This window comes from Gouania willdenowi, chromosome 12 (genome assembly GCF_900634775.1).
Source record: "Gouania willdenowi chromosome 12, fGouWil2.1, whole genome shotgun sequence".
NCBI lineage: Eukaryota > Metazoa > Chordata > Actinopteri > Blenniiformes > Gobiesocidae > Gouania > Gouania willdenowi.
The window spans coordinates 24,987,864-25,007,872 of record NC_041055.1 but is presented as its reverse complement, the minus strand read 5'-3'; the positions used below and the strand labels follow the sequence as shown (position 1 = coordinate 25,007,872).

General features: G+C 35.5%; 1 protein-coding gene across 2 annotated transcripts in view; it reads right to left on the bottom strand.

Annotated features, from left to right (window-relative positions):
- The window catches only part of astn2 (astrotactin 2), a 339,835-nt gene that overhangs the window by 261,161 nt on the left and 58,665 nt on the right, over window positions 1-20,009 (bottom strand). Inside the window, exon 2 of one of the 2 annotated variants that reach the window (XM_028462826.1) lies at window positions 5,028-5,215. In XM_028462826.1, the coding sequence (XP_028318627.1) occupies window positions 5,028-5,215 (188 nt within the window). The remainder of the gene's footprint in view (window positions 1-5,027; window positions 5,216-20,009) is intronic. The other variant, XM_028462827.1, reaches the window with a different exon arrangement.

The following is a 20,009-nucleotide window of genomic DNA, read 5'->3' as shown; positions in this document are numbered from 1 at the left end:
AGGTGAAAACTTTACATCAATACAAGAAATAACCCGTCGGTTTTCTATTAGCACCTGTTCCTCAAGACTATTCTTATCCTGATGGTTTCACCTCTGACACGCAGTACTTCAAACTATTGCCAAGTACTCACTCAACATTATACAGTAGTTAATACGGTTTATGCATTTTAATGTACATGGGTTTGCATGACTGTTTCTAGGCTCCCTTATTATGATGTTGAAGGATTCAGACGCTGAAGGATGAAGCCAACACAGGATGTTAGAAATGGGCTCTCTTTGTCAACATCATGTATTCTTCCTCCTCACTTTTTGCAAAAGAATCTGCTAAACAAACGCTGGAAGTCAATTTTACAGAATTTTTTAAGGGTCTATTGTTTACTATAGTCTCTACTGTTTATTGATATAACTGGCCATTTACTTGAATGACTGCATTTTTTGGTATTTTTTGGAATGTGAAAAACATCCCATTTTGTATTTTTTATTGGCAGTGGCTATCCATATGGTTGCCATATCAATATACTGACATTCTATCCATATGCAGCACCCATATTTGGCCAGTTTAGGTCACGTGACAGGTAAGTGATTGGCCAGTTTAGGTCACGTGACTAAGACTAAACCTTACCCTAAACTAGGGATCGACTGATATGAGTTTTTTAGGGCCAATACCGATTGTTTTTCCATCAGCCTTAGCCGATGACCAATACGGACTGCCGATTTTCCTCCCTCAATTTACACCATAAAAATTACACTAAGATGATAACAAATGGTACAAGTCTCGTTTTTTTTTAAAAAGGAACATTTATTGAAATTAAAGGTGAGGACGAATGACACTAAGTAAAAAAAAAATATTTAAATACTAAAATCAGGAAATGTAGAACAAGAACAAGTAAAACATAGAGCGAGACATCTCATGAAATATAATGAAAGAGAACTGTTCGTCCTTGTCCTGAAAATAGCTTTGACAAAAGTTGGCCTGACTGGATATATTTTATTAACAGGATTATTGAATATAAAGATATATCATTACAGTATTAAACACAAAAAGAAGGCAAAAATAATAGTCCATTCCAACACAACCCCAAAACATAAATTAACAGAGGAAAATAACGTGATGTCAGATGCGCATTAAGCAACAAACTGTTCAAGTTTCTGTTCTAAATTGCATCGATATTAACAGGAATAAATATTCAAAGAAGTAGTAAACTGCTTCTCAAAACTCAAAACTTCTTCTCAGCGCAGCGTTGAGTGAGAGGAAAAGAGTTAAATACAACAGGGACAACAACACGTGGACACATGGAACAACGATAAGTTAAACAGTTAAAAGATGCTTTGAAAGTTCAAAACCTGCCGTTGGGATTGAATAGCTTGCTTCACGCTCTGCTAGTGGGGGGAGGGGCTTTGCAGCCTCTGTCTCCAGCAACACGGCGCAGCTTGTAGCAGCCGCTCTGTTAATAAAGTGGATCGGTAAATGCAGCAGCAGCTGAAGCCGATACACGTAAAACACGCAACAATCGGCCGAATAAATCGGCCGGCCAATGAATTGGTCTATCGCTACCCTAAACCTAACCCTAATCCGCTACGTACTTGTACTTTGATAACTGTACCAATAGCACTGGGGGTTCTCCGTACGGCAACCGTACAAATAGACACTTTCTTTTTTATTTGTTTAATTTATTCTATATATATTTTTTACATGTGTCATGGTACAGGTGACATTTTATGTTTTGGCCCTTGAGTTGTATTTCAAATAAATTGGAAACAACAAAAATAAATGATTTTTTTTCAGTCAACTAATAGAATATTTTGTCGAAAGATTATCCATTACATAATGAGTCATTGGTGGCAGCTTAAACACAACTTGTGTGTAGTTGTGTGTGGTATATTAATCTCAGTCATCATTACCTTTAAATATTAGCCAACAAACCAACACTACTTGTTTAAGAAATCAAAACAAATAATTGCACCACAATCAAAATATAAACTGGAGAAATAAACATCTTCACTTATTCTGATTAAACGTCCTTCTGTCACCAGTAATGGCTAATTAATACAAAATGCAGTATCGCTATGAAAACTGATCATATCCATTTGTCTCAGCCAATTCTCGTTTCAACAAAGGAATATTCTTTTTCTTCCCTGCACCAGCATCTTTGAAACAAAATACCACACATGAAACACAGACCATTCTGGAAAGACGGAAATCAATGTTTATGGAAAATTGGATGGAGAAACAAATTTGGTCTATTCTACATTTGATGAATGGGGATGGTAACATATTGATTTTTAATGACTGAGATCAAATATAATCTTGGGTGTTCTCCAAGATTTAGAATAATGAAAAAAATAAAATTCCAAATGTCCTCACCCAGTCAATAAAAAGTAATGTAGCTAATATGCCAACACCCAAATTACATTAGATTGGATAATGTAGATGTATTAGACAAAGAGTGTCAATTTATGAGACAATATCTAGTAAATTCTATATACCCTTTTATTGTGAAAAGTACATTTAACCTTAAAAAGCCATCAGAACAACATAATTAAAATGTCCGATTTCCCCAAAATATAAAGAAGTCCACTTCAAAATTCTAAATGACATTTACCCATTAAATTATTTTATTAACAAAAGATTTAAACTGGAAGTGGACAATTGTTAGAAACAACAAAACATGTATTTTATGAGTGTGAAATATTGAAATCTATATGATCTCTCAATGTGATTTGTTGTTTTCTAATATTATAAACATTGATTTCTGGTGATTTCAAAATGTTCAATTTGGCATCCCGATTAATAATTTAAATATAATTTTAAAAAAAATGCACAAATGCAGATATGCTAAATGCCCCCCGTCATGGTCTACTTTAAAATCGGAGATTTTATTGTTTCAAAGATTCCTAGACAAAATTGAAAATGTTTGAAAATGATTTAATTTGATAATTAGGTTAAATTTATAAGAAAAAAACCCCTTGTAAAATGATCTTATTTTATTTTATATTTTCCTTGTGTGTGCTTTTTCTCAAGTCGTTTTAGTTATTGAACTGTATTTGGTGGTGTAGTTAGTTCATGTTGTGCATTGATGTATAACTGAGGAAGTTATATGTCATCTTGTTCATTAATAAAAAAAAATTAAATAAAAAAACAGTGCACAGACAGTAATATCTCACCACAACATAAAAATATCCTGATCTATCATTCATTTTAATGCAACAAATTTAAAAACATAAAAATATTTGAGTATAAATCTATGTCCATGTGAGTTTTATGTGCGGTTGTAGTTTAATTAACTTTAGTGGACTATGGCTCTGTCCTGTTCAACACTGGCCAAAGGCAAGCAGCAATTGCTGACCTCGGACTCGAAGTCCAAATCTATCACGGCCTTGCAGCAGCATTCACCGTAAGATATTACCTTACTTTCTCCGTTTGAGGGTAAACTGCACAACTACTTTGGAGAAACTTCTAATTCTGGAAAGACTCCAAGAAATACCCATGGGAGACTGGGCAATCTACAAACATTTCAGTTCTTTGGTAACTCTTGGAAAGAAGCCTAGGATAGATGAACATCTCAAATACAATTCAGCAAACTGTAAATTGTATATATAGCTGCTGGATGGATGAAAAACATCCCATTTTGTATTTTTTCTTTGTTTACTTCAATTTATTCTACATATATATTTTACATATGTCATGGTACAGGTGACATTTTATCACATTAAGATAAGTGTTGGCAACATGTTTTGCTTATATTACTTGTATTCACCGTATTACTTGTCGGCCACCACTTCCTGGTTATGAATGCAATTTCCAATGCGTCTATTACAAGGGTGTCATTTTATTTCAGGGGTGAAATACGGAGAAGTTTGATCTCAAGTGGGTCGCAGAGGTGGCGAAATCAAACAATTTTAACATTAGTGCTACTTTGCATTGCCATGTATAAAGGTTATAAAAGTACTAGGGTTGGGGTCAATTATAGATGTAATTGCGCCATTGATAATAATTACAATTATGGTGTAATTATGATTGTACTTTTAAAAAAACTGTTGCTGTAATAATCATAATTAAACTGTAATTGAGTTTAAATAATTGACTTTGTAATTGTAATTGCCATGAAAATTCGACAAAAAATGTCAATTATAATTTAACGCAAACCTGGGGAACCATGTTGCAGTTCTAAGTACAGTTCTACACATATGTAGTTTATTAAAATGTTTCACATCAAGCTATCCCACATTTTAAAATTTAAAAAAATGTATTAAACCCTATATTTCCATTGATTAGGAAGCCTAACCAATAGATAGGAAACAAATTAGATAGATGTACTTTACGGCTGATTTAGGACCTTGAATAGTTGTAAGTTTTCATTCTTAATAAATCTGTTTTTAGAAGTGTATTATTTTGAATGAATGCCATTATTTATGTTTGATACCGTGATTTAAAATTACACCCAATTTCCGCTTAATTTCAATAAATAAAACCTATTAAAAGTTTCTATTTTTCTTCCTGAGCTTGAGTTCCTGTGGAAAATTGCCAGATATTTTACGACCCTTTGCAACGCTACCGAGATAATTATTTGGTAATTCATACTGTTTTCTCAGCAATTTTTTTATTTCTCTTGTGGGCCAATTTGGATGTTTTGAAGGGCCGGATTTGGCCCCCGGGCATCAAGACTGTCATATGTGGTCTATTATATCAAACATGAAATAATAAATAGAGTAGGTCTTGTTAATTTATTTGTTATCATACACACAAAGACAATAGAGGAACAAATACCTCTGGCCTTCCACAATAAAAGCACTACATAAAAGCTCTTCACTAATTATTCTCATCGTTATTTATTCACCCTTTGCTAATCAATACTTCTTCTATCGTATTTCATATCATAATCAAATCAACACCTCCAGGAATAAAGTGGAGATGTCAAACACTAATTGCAAAAACTACAGGCGTTTTAACAGCTCACTATTTTTTCTTTTTTTTTGCTGTTGCCTACATTTCTTACTCAGATATTATTCAAGTGTTTAAAACGTACCATTACCGAGATGTGCAGCAGATGCATGTGCTCGTGGAGGGCGTGCGCTGGCTCCCGGGCGCTCGGTTGTGTCGTCAGCGTTTGGAGTTCCGACTCGGTCATCGACACGTGAAAGTACAGCGTCCCGTTTTCCAACCACTGCTGCTTCCAGTGCACCTGGGAGATTTCTTCTCCTGTACCCGACATCTCTGAGGGAGCAAAAAATACAGACAGACAGACAGACACAGGCCCTTGGTGAGAACATCAGCCACAGAATATCAGAAGCTTTAAAAAAAAGTCTTTCTAACAATAGTGAATATTTTAAAGTTAGGACCAAATAAATATTGCAATGCAACTTCACAAAATAGCAAGAAAGAGACTATTTTAAGAAGTAAAACCAAGTTATCTGCTTAAAAACTAAAATCCTTGAGCAACTTGGAATAATTGTTTTAAAATAACTTAACTTTTTTTTATTTTGCTGTATAAGGGAGTTTTTTGTGATTTTATTTTTTTTAATGTAATGCAAAATTACAAGAAAGGCAACATTACAGATGGATAATTGTGCTATATCAGTTTTACATTTTTTAAAAAATATTTAACTCCACCCTTTATCCCTAAGTAAATCAAAGTTCCTTGTTTTTTTATCCCCCGAGAGAGATAAATTATATTGCATTCATTTTTAGCAATAATAATAATAATAATAAAAACAAATATAGGAAAAATAATCAAAAAAAAAAGGAGTGAAAAACATACTGATGGCTCATTAAATAATTATTTATCTAAATGTCTAATGTGTCGGTATAACATGTGTAGCCCCTGGAGGAAAGCGTTCCTATCATTCAATGTTGTCTACTGATCATTTTACATTATCCCGTTTTAAATTATTATTAAAATTAAACTATTTTGCTGTTTAAGGGAGTTTTTTGTTAATTGTGTTTATTTTTTGAATATGTAAAACAAAATTACAAAAATTGCAACTTTACAAACAATAGTGGATTTTTTTTTTTTTTTTTCTTAGTTTTACATTTTTGAAAAGCAGGGGCGGGAGAAACAATAGCTTACTTCCACCTCAAAGAAAACGCCTAAAAACATCTAAATATGTAATGCGTATGTATAACTTTTTTTTCTTTACTACGCCTAAAAACAACTAAAATGTGTTGTTAATGGAAGAAAGCTTTCCTAACATCCAATGTTGTCTACTGATCTAAATAAATCATTCTACATTATGCTGTTTTAAATCAACTGAATAACTTGTGTTCTGCAACAATTTTGCTACATAAGTGAGTATTTTTTTTTTGTTTATTTTTGAATATGTAAAAAAAAAAAAAAAAAATACAAGAATTGCAACGTTACAGACGGGGTGGGGGGGGGAATTATGGCATTAATTTGTAGCAAAATAAGAAAAAAAAATACAATTATTTGTGTAATGATAATAATAATATAATAGCAAACAAAAAAAGTAAAAAAAACCTGTATGATTGCTGAATGAAATGATATTTTATTTTATATAAATGCAGAATATAGATTAAAAATAGAAAAAAAGAAAGTTTCCCATGCTAAAGCATGAGTATATATATATTTATATATATATATATATATATATATATATATATATTTTTTTTTTTTTTTTTTTATTATTTTTTTTTTTTTTTTACTACATCAGACAAAAAAACGACATTAACAAGGGTGCTTGTAAAAATGAGTAGCTCCTGGAGGAAAGCTTTCCTATCATTCAATGTCTACTGCTCTAAATAAATCATTCTACATTATCCTAACACTATTATCCTATTAGCTTAAGTTCAACGCTGGCAGTAAGTACCCAAATCAAAGACAAGAGAGAAGCATGCACAAAAAGAAAAGATAAGAAAGAAAAAGCACGTGGGATTGCGTGTTATAGGTGAAGACGTAAAAGCAGCAAGGCGTCACTGTTTAATCTGGCTATGGATCAAGGCACAAAGATCAAATGCTATCAAGTGGAAGTGGTTGTTCAGTAGCTGCTACTGAGGAGCCTGAGGGGAGCCTCCGATTGCTAAACTTGATACTGTATTTTGTCATGCGGCTGGGTGACAAGGACAGAGACATCCGCTGACAACTTCTATCAACTGCAGGTAGCAAATGACAAACGACTTCTGCTGCAGCTGGTTATTAACCTGCTGACTCAGGGTCAGAGGACAGGAGTGACAGGGGAGGGGGTTACACCAAGGGAATTGGACGGGCTGCTTGAGTGCGTGCAACAGGCAACTGCCTACAAATTAAAGCAGTTCCTAATAATTAGGACTTACTTGTTAAGGAAATTAGGAAAACATTACTTTGATAAAGAAGACACTGGACAACTGGGAAAAATACACTTTGCTGCGTACAGTGAAATTATTAATATTAATTAAGGCTTCTGATTTCACATGATTCGGAGAACAGACGAAAAACAAAATGAAATTCACGTTTGAAAAAAGTCAAATTTATCTAAAACAAAAAAAAAGAATCATACTAATCTATTTTCGGACCTTAACATGACACGGAAATGACAATAACTAGAACTGCAAGCAGTTATGAAAGGGTTTTGCGGCGCCCATGGAAGTACGTCACGAAGGATGACGAGGTTGGGGCGAGCGTCAGGACACAGGCCAATGTGTCATTTGCAGTGAACACGTGGGTATAAGTTTATGAAGATGTGATTTAAAAGATGAAAGTTTGAGACCAAAATGTGTTTGCACTCATTATAGACCACCTAGTGGCACACCTTTTGGTATGGGTGGTCTCTGCTTTTCTATATATACCCTGTAAATTTCACAGCCCTCAACATAATACTTAAGCTGAAAAAAAATGTTTGTTGTTTATGTTGTAATATGCCACACCCACTTTGACCAATCATAATTACCCAACTTGGAGATATGGCCTCAGGAGCAACCCAAGGTCACGCCCACCAAATTTGGTAAAAATTGGTCTTGCTATTTAAGAGACATACATTTCCCATTTTTGCAGTGCCCCCTAGTGGCCAACATTATTCAAATTTGGCTCATTTTCCCACAGTCACATGCCAACCAAGGAGCTCAGATTTTGTTATTAGCATTTCTTTTGACCGAGATATGCAACAGTTTGTGTTTTTCTAGCTAGCTAGAAAACTTTACTCGTTAGTAGTTTGCGCATTGTTTGACCAAACAAAATTCTTTACTGAACTTTAGATCAGGTCCAACTGAAGACTCTACGTGCCAAGTTTCACGCTGATTGGACAAAACCCCAAGGAGGAGTTCGAAAAAGTAGGTATTCCAGTTTTTATGATTTTGCACCGACAATTATAGGCATAAATGGGCGTGGCCCAGGCGATTCGGTGCTATTCAGGGAATCTGTGAATATGAGGCTTTTGAATGCGCAACATACGGTGTGGGAGTTATAAGCCAAAATGCGTCAACCTTGGTTATAGCGTACCTGTTGGCTGACAGTGAGTTTTTGCGTCCGAAGTAAGCTGAGGGGTCTGGACCAACCCTCCAAATTATAACACCCTCCCTGGCATGGTTTAACCTGCAGCACCACTTTTACCGAGAGAAAAAAAAAAAATCAGAACAAAAACAATAGATTTTCCAGCACCACTGGTCCTAGGTCCCCAGGCCCCACGGGCTTGGCCCCCTAATAATAATACATTTATTTTAAAAGCACTTTTCAAGAAATTCAAAGACACTTTACAGGTTATAACAACAGCAGCAAAAACAGAGATGAAAACAAAGAAATATAAATCAGAAAAAAGAAAGAACATCAGGGCTCACAGTTTTACTGGTACCAACAAAATCCTTAAATTTTTCAAATCATTACATAATATTTCACTTAATTAAATAAAAATTGTTCATAAAATCTCGGAAATTTAAAGTGATGATCCTGTTGGGACTGATATCTATCACTTATTGCTTGGATTTTGGCGGTTTCTTACATATTTCATATTTTATATATACGTAGAAGTGCAAACTGGGGCTCAAAAATGTTGAAATTACTCATTTTCCAGCATAAAATCTGTGGCCCACTTGAGATCCAACTGCTCCTTATTTGGCCCCTTAACTGAAATAAGTTTGACACCCCTGCTATAAATCATCAGGTGTGCAGTAGTATAGGCGATATCTAAAAACATGCAGGATTTTGACCTTGAGGACTGGGTTTGAGCCCACTGCAATATAAAAAAGCACCAGCACATTTTTTTTTAAATATAGTATTTTAATAATATTTACATTTCTGACATTTCTTTCCAAACCAGCACAAACTTCCTCCACGGTATTAGCTACAGTAGCCTGTCTGGATGTAATCACCAAGGCCAGCTGCATCAACAAACCTTGGATGCCCATTTTCTGTCAACCACTTCACTGCTTTTTCTTCCTCCAAAACACTTTTTGATACGTAGATACTGACCATTGCAGACCTCAAAGACCCCGCCAGAGCTGCCATTTTGGAGAAGTTCTGACCAAGTTGTCTAGCCATCACAATTTGACTCTTGTCAAATATGAGCAAATCCTTCTTTTGGTCATTTCTTCTGCTTCAAATACATCAACTCTGAGGAGAAAATACTCTTACTGCTTACAAAAGAGCTGTCAGTAATTAAACAGTGAATTTGATTTCACTTTGTAGTCATAAAGCTTTGGAAGCTAAAGTGATATAACATTAATGTGATAGAAAAAATAAATATCACTGACTGCCAAATAATTCAGCTGCAACATTGAAGTCTATAGATATAGTCTAAAGTTATCCCTTATTCCACACGTGTCAAACTCCAGGCCCAGGGACCAAATTCGGCCCTTTAAAGCATCCAATTTGGCCTGCAGGAGAAAGTGAAAAAGTCAGGAAAACCATGAATCTTTGTGTAAATTACCAACTAATTTAGTTGTTTTATTTTGAAGATATCTAGCTGAAATATTTACAAATTCAATGAAACTCCACAATATTAGCAGGGCTCTCAATATCCCCATGCTTATACTACATGATGGAAGTCATTTTTAATTTCAAATTGTAAATAGATCTCTCAATTCTTCCAAAATGCTGCAATTTTCCTCACAAAATCTCACCAAATTACATAAAAATTAAACGTGACGATCATGCAGGGACTGATATCTGATACTTATTGCTTTGACATTATCGGTGCCGTACATATTTTATGAGTTATTTATACGTGGAAGTGCAAACTAGAGCATGATATTGATTAAATTATTCCTTTTCCCGCTTAAAATATGTGGCTCACTTAAGATAAACAGCTCCGTATTTAGCCCCTGAACTAAAATGTTATTTTAATTAAATAGTATCTCTGTGTTTACATTACCATAAAATACTGCCTTAAAGCCTTTTTTTTCTTCCTTTCTGTAGAAACACAACGTACAGACACTTTATTTCACAATAGACCTTTAAAAAGGTTCCACAGTTTTGCTGACGCTAGCCTCTGATTACAATTCATCGTGAGTGAAATGTCTAAATGCCATAACTGCTGGCTTTTCAGCTCTTTAAGTTTAATCTACGGGTCGAAGACATGCTGGTTGACCTTTTACCCTGACAGCAGATAAAAACGGAGGCTGGCGAGGCAACGGCGATGATGCAGCTCCTGCCCGATTGCTTCTTTTCTAACAAGCTACAGTGAACTGTTGGATGTGGTCGGGTCATTTCAGGTTTGAAAACATTCCACCTTGCGATGAGTATTAGTGAAAATATAAACTGAATTTACTGAAACAAAAGCAAGGAGCAAACGACACGGATTAGAGATAGGAAGGAACGGTTTCAAAGACTGCTGCGTGGCATGGTATGTAGATAAGGACGCTCAGTAAGCAGTTTATTTTAAGACTGTGTGCGCGCGCGTGTGCGTTTCTTTTGTTCTATGAGTCCTCTCTGTGGGCAGATAGCAAACATATTGTGTGGCCTTCAAGGTCTACTTGTACTTTGTTAGGAGGAGCAGCCAGTATTAATGTGTGGGCACCATGTATGACGGTGAGCACATACAGTATGTATGCGGTCAGAGTGAATAATACAGGAGTGCATAGAAAAAATGTCATTATTACTCTTAACTTAACAGATATACATGAACTTTATCTTTGCTAGACAGTCTTAAGACCCCTTTTGGTCTAGGAATTAGGGTAAACCAGAATCATTTAGCAAATGAAGCAATTAAATCAAATAAACAAGTGGACACAATCCCAAATATTTAGCAAAAACCAACTAAGAACACCTTGAAAATTCTAGTCCAAAACTGAAAACCGAAAATGAAAAAAACCAATGCTCAAAACCGAGACACCCAAAAAATGGATTAGTAGGAAGTTATGTAGGAACCAACCCGACACAACTGAGTCAAACTTCATAAAAGTCGGTCAATTACGAACCGAGATATACATGTTTGAAATTTCGCCAAAAATGAGAGATTTCTCAATTTTGAAACTGATCCGTAAAAGAAACCTACTAACAAATAAACAAACAAATGAATAAACGTCGGTAAAAATATTACATCCTTAGCAGTGACCACATAACGTAACTAACAAGTTAGCAATGGGGCTACATTTTGTGCAGAGTTTATCTGAACTTGTCAGCCTTGTTTGTTTTTACAATGTTTTATTAAATGTTAACCTATAATTGGATTACAGCTTAAAAGTCGGTTTAGTTTTTGTATCAATGTCAGCAAATAACATGTTTTTTGCATTTTGTATGTCAAGATTTTTTGTATCTTTACACTGGATTTCGTTATCACAAAAGATGACATTTTGATATAAATGTGCAAATGTAACTTCATTGTTAGAAATGACTTTTAACTGATACTGGTGATTGTAAAGAAACATATGGGGATTGGTAATTGGCTAGATAAGGGTTTAATCACTGTGCACTGGCACATCAGATATGCCCCAACTAATTATTTGGATTAGATAAGCATCTTTGTCCTGGGCATCTGTAGGCAGCACAATGAGACAATGCAGTGTGTTATAGTGGAAATTGTTTGTATGCAAAGGGAGATTCACACACCATAAGGGAATGCAGTGGTTCACAAAAGGTGGGAAAACTTTCAGCTGGATATTTGTTTTTCCTACAATCAGATATGCTGCTGTCATATTTGAGTAATGCTTTTCATCTTTGTCGTCTGACTGCACTAAGGTCTTCTGCAATAAACCTTTAGGAATGCAAACATTTACAAGGTAAGCATCTTGCATAGCTTTGAGCATTCACTCATTGACTGCCAAAGACATCTACAGACGTCTTTTGGTTTAGTAAATGTGTTTTTCGGCTGGGGTTGCTCGGAGACAGTGTGAGGAAGCTCTTCTGTGAATATCTAACTTGTACAATGATGTAGTGACCAACTGGTGACATGTAGGTGGAAGCACCTTGAAACGAGAGATCACCAGTGATGGGCAGAGCTCAGAGGGAGAGGAAAGGAGTTTGCAAGACAGAAAATGGCACTACAAGAGTTGATGCTGAAGTTCACAGCAGCACACACTCAACTGTGGACTATTGAGTGTCGTGATGGTGAGAGAAAACGATAAAAAAAACGGGGCAAGCTGTGAGACTCGGCATGTCTCACAGGAGGAGGAAGTTGCGTGTGGGGAGATTGACGGGGGGGAGAGACTTGGAGGGCGGCCAAAATACAGTAAGCAAGCCATTCAATTCTATTATAGGAGGAAACTAATGTTGAGGTGTCACTAAAGCAAAAAAAAATACTTCAAAGTCACTTTTTTTCAGAAAAAGCCATTTTTCTCAGCTTTTTGTCACAAACTGGCGATTTGTGTGAAACTTTCCTCTATTCAACTGTTGATTACAAAAGAACAAAACAAGCTAGAAACAAAACTATTTTTTTCTGATGAAACTAGAGAGTCTAGTCTTTCAGAATCTAGTTTAAAATTTCAGATTGTCAAAGAACAAAATATTCTGTGGGTCTTAAAAAAAAAAAAAATCAATGAAAACCATTGAAAACACCTGGCAATATGGGGTTGGCTGCTCTGAAAAGGGCTGGCGGTGAATGAGTTAATTTTTAAAAGTACTACCAATAACTGAATACTTAGAAAAAAAGATCACCTGATTAGTTGGAATTTCAAAGTAAAGCTGATAGAAGTGGCCATTAAAAGCATCAAACAAATAGAAGAGGAATTTTTCCCATTTGATTTTTTCATTAACAGCATTTTCAGCACAACTCAAGTATGAACTACAATCTTTGAGAAAGCGCTTGTGCCCTTCTTGGTTTAATCCTTCCTGCAGGCACTTAATAAGAGTGAAATCTCTTTTACCACTCAAAGTCAGCACAGCACTTACCAGAGCTCATGTACGAGTTCACCTTGCAACTTAAATGTTTAAATCTTTACTTGGTTTTACCGAGTTCTCCTCATCCAGGATATTTTACCTGCAATATCTGAAGCACTGGAGTGAAGCAGCAGCGTTTAAACTTGGGTTTGCTCCATTTCTTTCTTTTTTTTTGTTCATTTGTTAGGTTTTGCTGTGAACAAGAAATGTCTCCCTTTTGTATGGAGCTCATGGTTTAATCTTTTGTGAGATGAGGCTCCTATGTAGAGATCTTTAATTCCGAGTCCTTGCCAGTCTCAAAAGTCTCAATGTGTGTTTGTTAAGGACATCATGAGACATCAGAAAAGAGGCAATTTACCACCAAATGCAAGGGAGTTTGTTTTGTCACTGAAGGCCATGTTGTTTCTATTAGTCCTTTAAGTGAACCAATAATTAGCTCATTGATTCTCCTAATGCAAAACAGAAACAAAAATAGTCACTCGCTGAGAAAAGGAATTATAGGCTACAAAATGTGTAATAAAATGTCTAAATCAACTTGCCAAGAAAACTGGATTAAACAAAAGATTTGGATGAAAAGACGGGAAGCCTGCAGTGCACCCAGGAGAGTTTTTGATTTAGGGGTTTTAGTCAGTGAAATGAGACTCAGAATACCAATTAACAGCAGAGAATGAGGATGTGAACAATAAAGATAAGAACGGCAAGGAACGGAAAATAGGATAGGAAGACAAAGGAAGGTAAACCATAATAGAACAGTGAAACTGTACAGTAGGTAGGGAGTAAAAAGTAGAGAAAGAAAACAGAATGGAGGACATCTGTGATGTGGGTAGAACTCCAAAAGAATCATTTAGAATTATGCTTTGATTTAAGGTTGAAAATGAATTTGTGAGCAAACTTCAATTTTCCTCGCAAGATGAAGACGAATAACCTTGCAAGAGCCAGATGTGTTGGTGTTGATGTGTAGCCCTCCCTCTAACTCAAGTTCTTCACATCGATCTGGGTCTGTTTCTTGCGAATCCTTCCGGAACCAGGGAGGGACATGAACAGAATGCTTGAAGCCGATTGGTCCACCGTGTCCACCATGGTTTGTTTTAGCCAATCACATGGCAACAAATGATGTAATCGGCATGCGCAGCAGAGACGCTGCTACAACAACAACACAACAACAAGGCGCCGCTGGTGAAAACTTTCTTTTGGGATAGTAATGCTGCGGTCAATATGTCGTTGAGTGACTTTTGCCGTTTTTGCAACACAAGTATGCGAGTTAAGGGCACTTAAACCATCCTCCTGCATCAACATCTTTCCATTTTGATTCAGAGCTATGCTAATAGCGGTAGCCCAGCTTGTTCCTCTCCCCGCAACAGCGCATGTGCTAGATTTACTTTGACGCTTCTTCCTTCGTCACACCCGGATATCCCGCCCTAAACGACAACACTGCCTCATGATTTCATGATTGGTTCTAAGCGTTTCGGTTCGGATTCAAAAGGTAAAGGCAAGAACAGCACAAGATGGATTCTGGTGTTTGTGAGCACCAGGAGAATCCATCTTACACTACAAGATTAAAATCAAACAAACAAGACAATCTCAACAATAGCTTAAACTAACATACAATATAAAAATACATGGTTTCATAACACCTTACTTGAAGTCTTATACACAAAAGCTGACATTACGCCGTCATTGTGACATGACACCTGTCATTAGAATGATAAACTGGTGTCATGAAGGCTGTCATTAAGTGTAGTTTGTTACCCTAACTGTGTCACTCTAACCCCTAACCTTACCAAACCCCACTAGATCCCTCCACCCCAACATAGCTCCAAAAGTGTCATATTTTAGCGAAAAGGTTTCATAATTTAGCGAAAGATGTAATAATTTAGCAAACAACACTTCATGCTAACTCGCATGAAGTGTTGTTATATTAATTTATATTAAAATAATGCATGGAAGCATTTCTGAAGTATAACATTTATAAAGTGCTGAAGTATTTAAAAGAGAAGGAAAAACATGATATGCTTCAGGATTCCCAGGAACAAGCTGGTTAAAACCCATTTCTTTTTGAAATATTTTCAATAAAACTATTCCATTCATTTCTGACATCGTCTTTGCAATAGCATTAGCTATTCCTGTTCTAGCATATGCAGACGTTGGATGATAAATCTACTTAATGTGACAACTGTTTGCCTACAGGTGCTCTGAAAGTCCTTCCCTCGCCTCATCAATGGGTTCATAATCACTGCAGCGTTCCTAAATACTGTATAGCCTACCTGCCTGCGTTTACAGTTATACACAGCAGTATCCACTCCTTAAGATGAATGCCCTTAAGGGTTTGTTTGTCAGGAAGGAACACAACACAACACACTGGGAATAGAATGAGTCATACTTCTCAACCTTTGTCCACAGTGAAGTGAAAACTGTAAAAAACCATTATTTTAAAGATCGTGTGCTGGAAAGCTGGTTGTCATAACTGGTAAAATTGTGTTTTTCTATGTTTCAATTGATGTTTAAACTGTGATATAGTGAGACTTAGGACTGTCACAGTAACAGATTTTAATCATGATAATTACATCTACTGTAGTATAGAGAACCATGGTAACAGAACTGTATTCCTTCACTTATTATTCATAAAAATAAGAAGTTAAACAAGATTATTAAAGGTTTTTGTTTTAGAAATATAAACTCAAGTAACTATGAATATTTATAGTAAAATATGTTGTTAGCCTTATTTAATATATACATTGTTTTAAGATGCCAAGTCCAGCCTGACCATTAGAGTTGTATTAGCTCTACATTATGCAATTAGTGCTAGAGATTACTTTTGTTGCAATTAGTGCTTTTAGGGGTGTTGAAAAAAATTGATTCTGCGTATACGTATATCGCGATATTACGTCACACAATTCTCAAAGATGGGAATGTTGACCAGCTTCTGTTTTTTCAATAAAATCTAAAAAGAAAGTACTAACTATCTGCATTTTTTTGCTGTTCTAAGCATATACCTCAGTTAAGTTGCACTAAAGTCACAGTTCGCTTAAAAGCTACAGGCAGATTGTATGTTTATTTTAAGTTTTTGGCACATGGCATGTGCCTTTTTAAACATATTTCATACAAAATGTTCTCATGAAGGTGTATACATTTACAGATTAGTTGTTTAAGTCATATTTATATATATATATATATATATACAGTATTTTGGTTTTTTTTTTAACTCGCAATAATCACCTCATACTTTAATATCGAGATATATTGTATCTTATCGTGACCTATGTATCGAGATACGAATCGTATCGCCAGATACCAGGCAACACACACCCATAAGTGCGCTATAAATAAAGTTGAATTAATTTAATTGAAATAATGCATTTTTGTTGATTTAGTTTGTTTCAATAATTGTATTACTCTTGTTTCGGAGTGGTGGCCTGATAGTTAAATAAACCAACTTGTAACCAGAGGGTTGTTGGTTCGAGCCCAAGAATGGGTCATTGTTATGGGCCCTTGAGCAAGGCCCTTTACCCCCAACTGCTCATTAGCACTGCAGCCTTAAGCTAAAGCCGTCCATGTAGGGCTGGGCAATATGGACCAAAACTCATCTCATTATACATCAATATTTTTAATTTTTAATTAAGTCAGACCAGAATTAAATTTGCTGATGCAAAATGCCACACAGGCACATTTATTAACAAACATCGTCACAATATGTGCAACTTTTGGCTTTTCCTCCTCTAAGGGACAGCATGTGTGAGTGAGTTCTGTAGTGTGGCTTGTTTAGGGGAAGTTCTGGGTTAGGACGCACTCAGAAATCCATATAACTGCTTTTCATGCTGTTCTGAGAAATAGCTAAAGCTACCTAAAACGAGCATGTTAATACAAAATGACCAATAAAAACAAAATAAAATATATATATATCGATATAGGGAATAATGTAATTTTCTATATTGCCAAAATAGAAGATTCAATATAGCTTGAATCTCGATTTATTGCACAGTCCTACCTCCATGTGCATGTCCCAAGCATTGATAAATGCAGAAGGGAATCTATAAAAACCTTTGCCAAGCCAAAGACGTGAATCACTTGAGGATTCGCTGTGACGAACCCTGAAGGAAACAGCCGAAAGGAAAGGAGAAGAATCTACTTAATATGAATTTCTCTTTCTGAAGAGATTGAACTTTTTTTTTTTATCATATTCACATTTTTTGAGCTACACCTGTAAAAAGAATTTACTGCTTTCCCTGACAATGCAGATTGTTTCCAAAAGGTTGGTATTCATCAGTGTAAAGGTGATTGTAGCCGTGCACAGAGGAAGTGATTGTGCCAGCCCGACAGCTCCTTGACAGTTTGTCAGCTCTGCAACAAGTCAACGCTATCAATGCTTTCTATGATGAGAGGTGGCACCCTAAAGGAACTTTGCTGAATGTCATTACATTGGCGTGGTAGCGTGTGTTAGTCCTCCGCTGACGACATCTCACACTTCACTGCTCAAGCATCTTATAGCCCAGAAGACGACACAATAGACTCAAGAATTTTCAATTATTTGTCCAAGAAAATATGGAAAGGATGAATCCAGTGGTTTTAAAAGCCTGAGGCCCAAATGAAATAAAGAGCAGGTAAGAAAGTGTGCGTTTGTGTGTGCGTCTGTGTGTGCAAAAGAAAAGCCGCCCACACCGAGAATGAGACAGGAATTGTGCAAAGGATTTGTCAGTTTGACATTCATCAAAAACGTTCATTGATATTTCCATACCTTCTAGACATTTGAGTTCTTTCTCAAATCAACTCTGTCAACTGCTACAATAGAAGACTCCACATTTGCAGTATCAGAGCATTAGATGGCCTTTTTTCAACAAACCAATGCAACAAATGCTCCTAATATCATTGCAACAACTATCAATACTATATATTAGTTAGGACAGGGCGATTTTGCCTATATAATAAAAAAAAAAAAAAACCTCAGATTTTTTAAAGAAAAAAAATTAGTTTTGATTCAATTTTCAATTATTATTTTTTTTCAATGCACTTAAAAATGACTGCAGACATCATATACAGTATATTGTCAAAAGTGCAACTTTATTGCTGTGTGTCCTCAAGAGTTAAAATGCATAAAACAATCGCAAAATAAAAAGTAAATGAGGCTCTGTCATTTAACAATTTCAAGCTTTAACCCAGGTTTAAGCAAATACATACAGTATATATATATATATATTTTTTTTTTTTTTCAAACTCAAATTTGCAAAATAAAAATCGTTTTTATCTACAAATTCATGCTCAGCCCTAATATTAGTGATGCACTGAAATTCCGGCCGCCAATAAAAGCCCATGAGTGCATTGGGAAACTAGACCCCTTTATTTTTCATTTTATATTGTGTATTGTTGGAATGTTATTGTACGTTTTCATTTTACTGAGGTTAGTACACATTCAGAGCCAGAAATGCAATGGAACTAATCATTTGCATATCAGTCATTTATTTTGGCGTTTCAGTTTTTGGCCTTGGTTTTCACATTTTCGGTTTTGGCCAAGATTTTTCATTTCGGTGCATCCCTACTACATATGAACATATACAATGAACGACAAGATCTTAAAGCATATTTGAGCAAAGACAAGAGCAATCATGCAGGGATCCCATTTGAATTGACCGCCTCTAAAATGTCACTTCTAATTTCTCATATAAAATACCAGCAGAGAGCGTGGCCTTCACATGAAGACAAATTAGAGTTGTCCATAATTAAAAATACATCAAAATGTTTATTGTTCATTCTTGGGAAATGTCAGAGTGGTGATTACACAGGTCTGGCTCACACAGAAGTGATTGTGTTTGTTTCGGCTGAAAGACGCCATTTATGCTTGGCATTAGAGAAGCACTTCTGTCTCATCAGCCGCAAGCTATTCTTAGTTTTGTTCAAGATAAAAGACGCATTTCCAACTTCATTTTTTAACCATAAGCAAAGAAACAGTCTTTTGTACAAAAAAAATGAAATAATAATCTGATTTTTTCATTCTCTGTCATATAACAAATGATTCATCCAGACAAACACTTCAGACATCACTTTACTAATGGCACAAAAAGAAGTACCATGAAGTTTTTTAAAAACAAACTAAGACTAAATTGAAATTTGCTGTCAAAACAACATGAAAAGAACATCCTCTTTATTGCTGATTCTGATCTGAATAAACATTATTGAAGTGCACTGAAAATCACAGAAAATAATAAAAAAAAGAAAACTCTGGGTAATTTATATAAACAAAACAGAAAAAATCCATATGAATTACCTACAAAAAATGACAATCTGTTGCATTTTCATAATTATCCAACAAAATAAGATGAGAACAAAAAAAAAAAGCTACAAATGAGAGAAAAATAAATAAATATTTTTGAACAAAACAAACAAGCTTCAGGGACCTGATGCAATGGCGCAAAAAGAATAAATGAGTCGCTGTTTGTCATCGGCCCAACTTCAGCACAATGGGACCAGGATTATTGCTCATTAGTGTTAAGTACAGTCTCTCTCATGTGTAATTGTTCATCCATTCTTGTGCGTCACTGATACACTTGTGGTTCCTTTCGTCTGAGGTCACATCAGTTTTTACAGCTGAAAACAACACTTTTTATTGAGAAACAATGAAAAATCAGTGCTTTCAATTCAGAATTGTACCACCAACACGGCACTAACCCACTAAAAGTACTTTAAATCTAATGTGTGAATCTATAAACACTTTGTCTCTTGTGCTTCTTGGGATTAGCAAGGCAGAGTGCCAGAAATAAGCAGAAGCCAATTCTGCTCTTA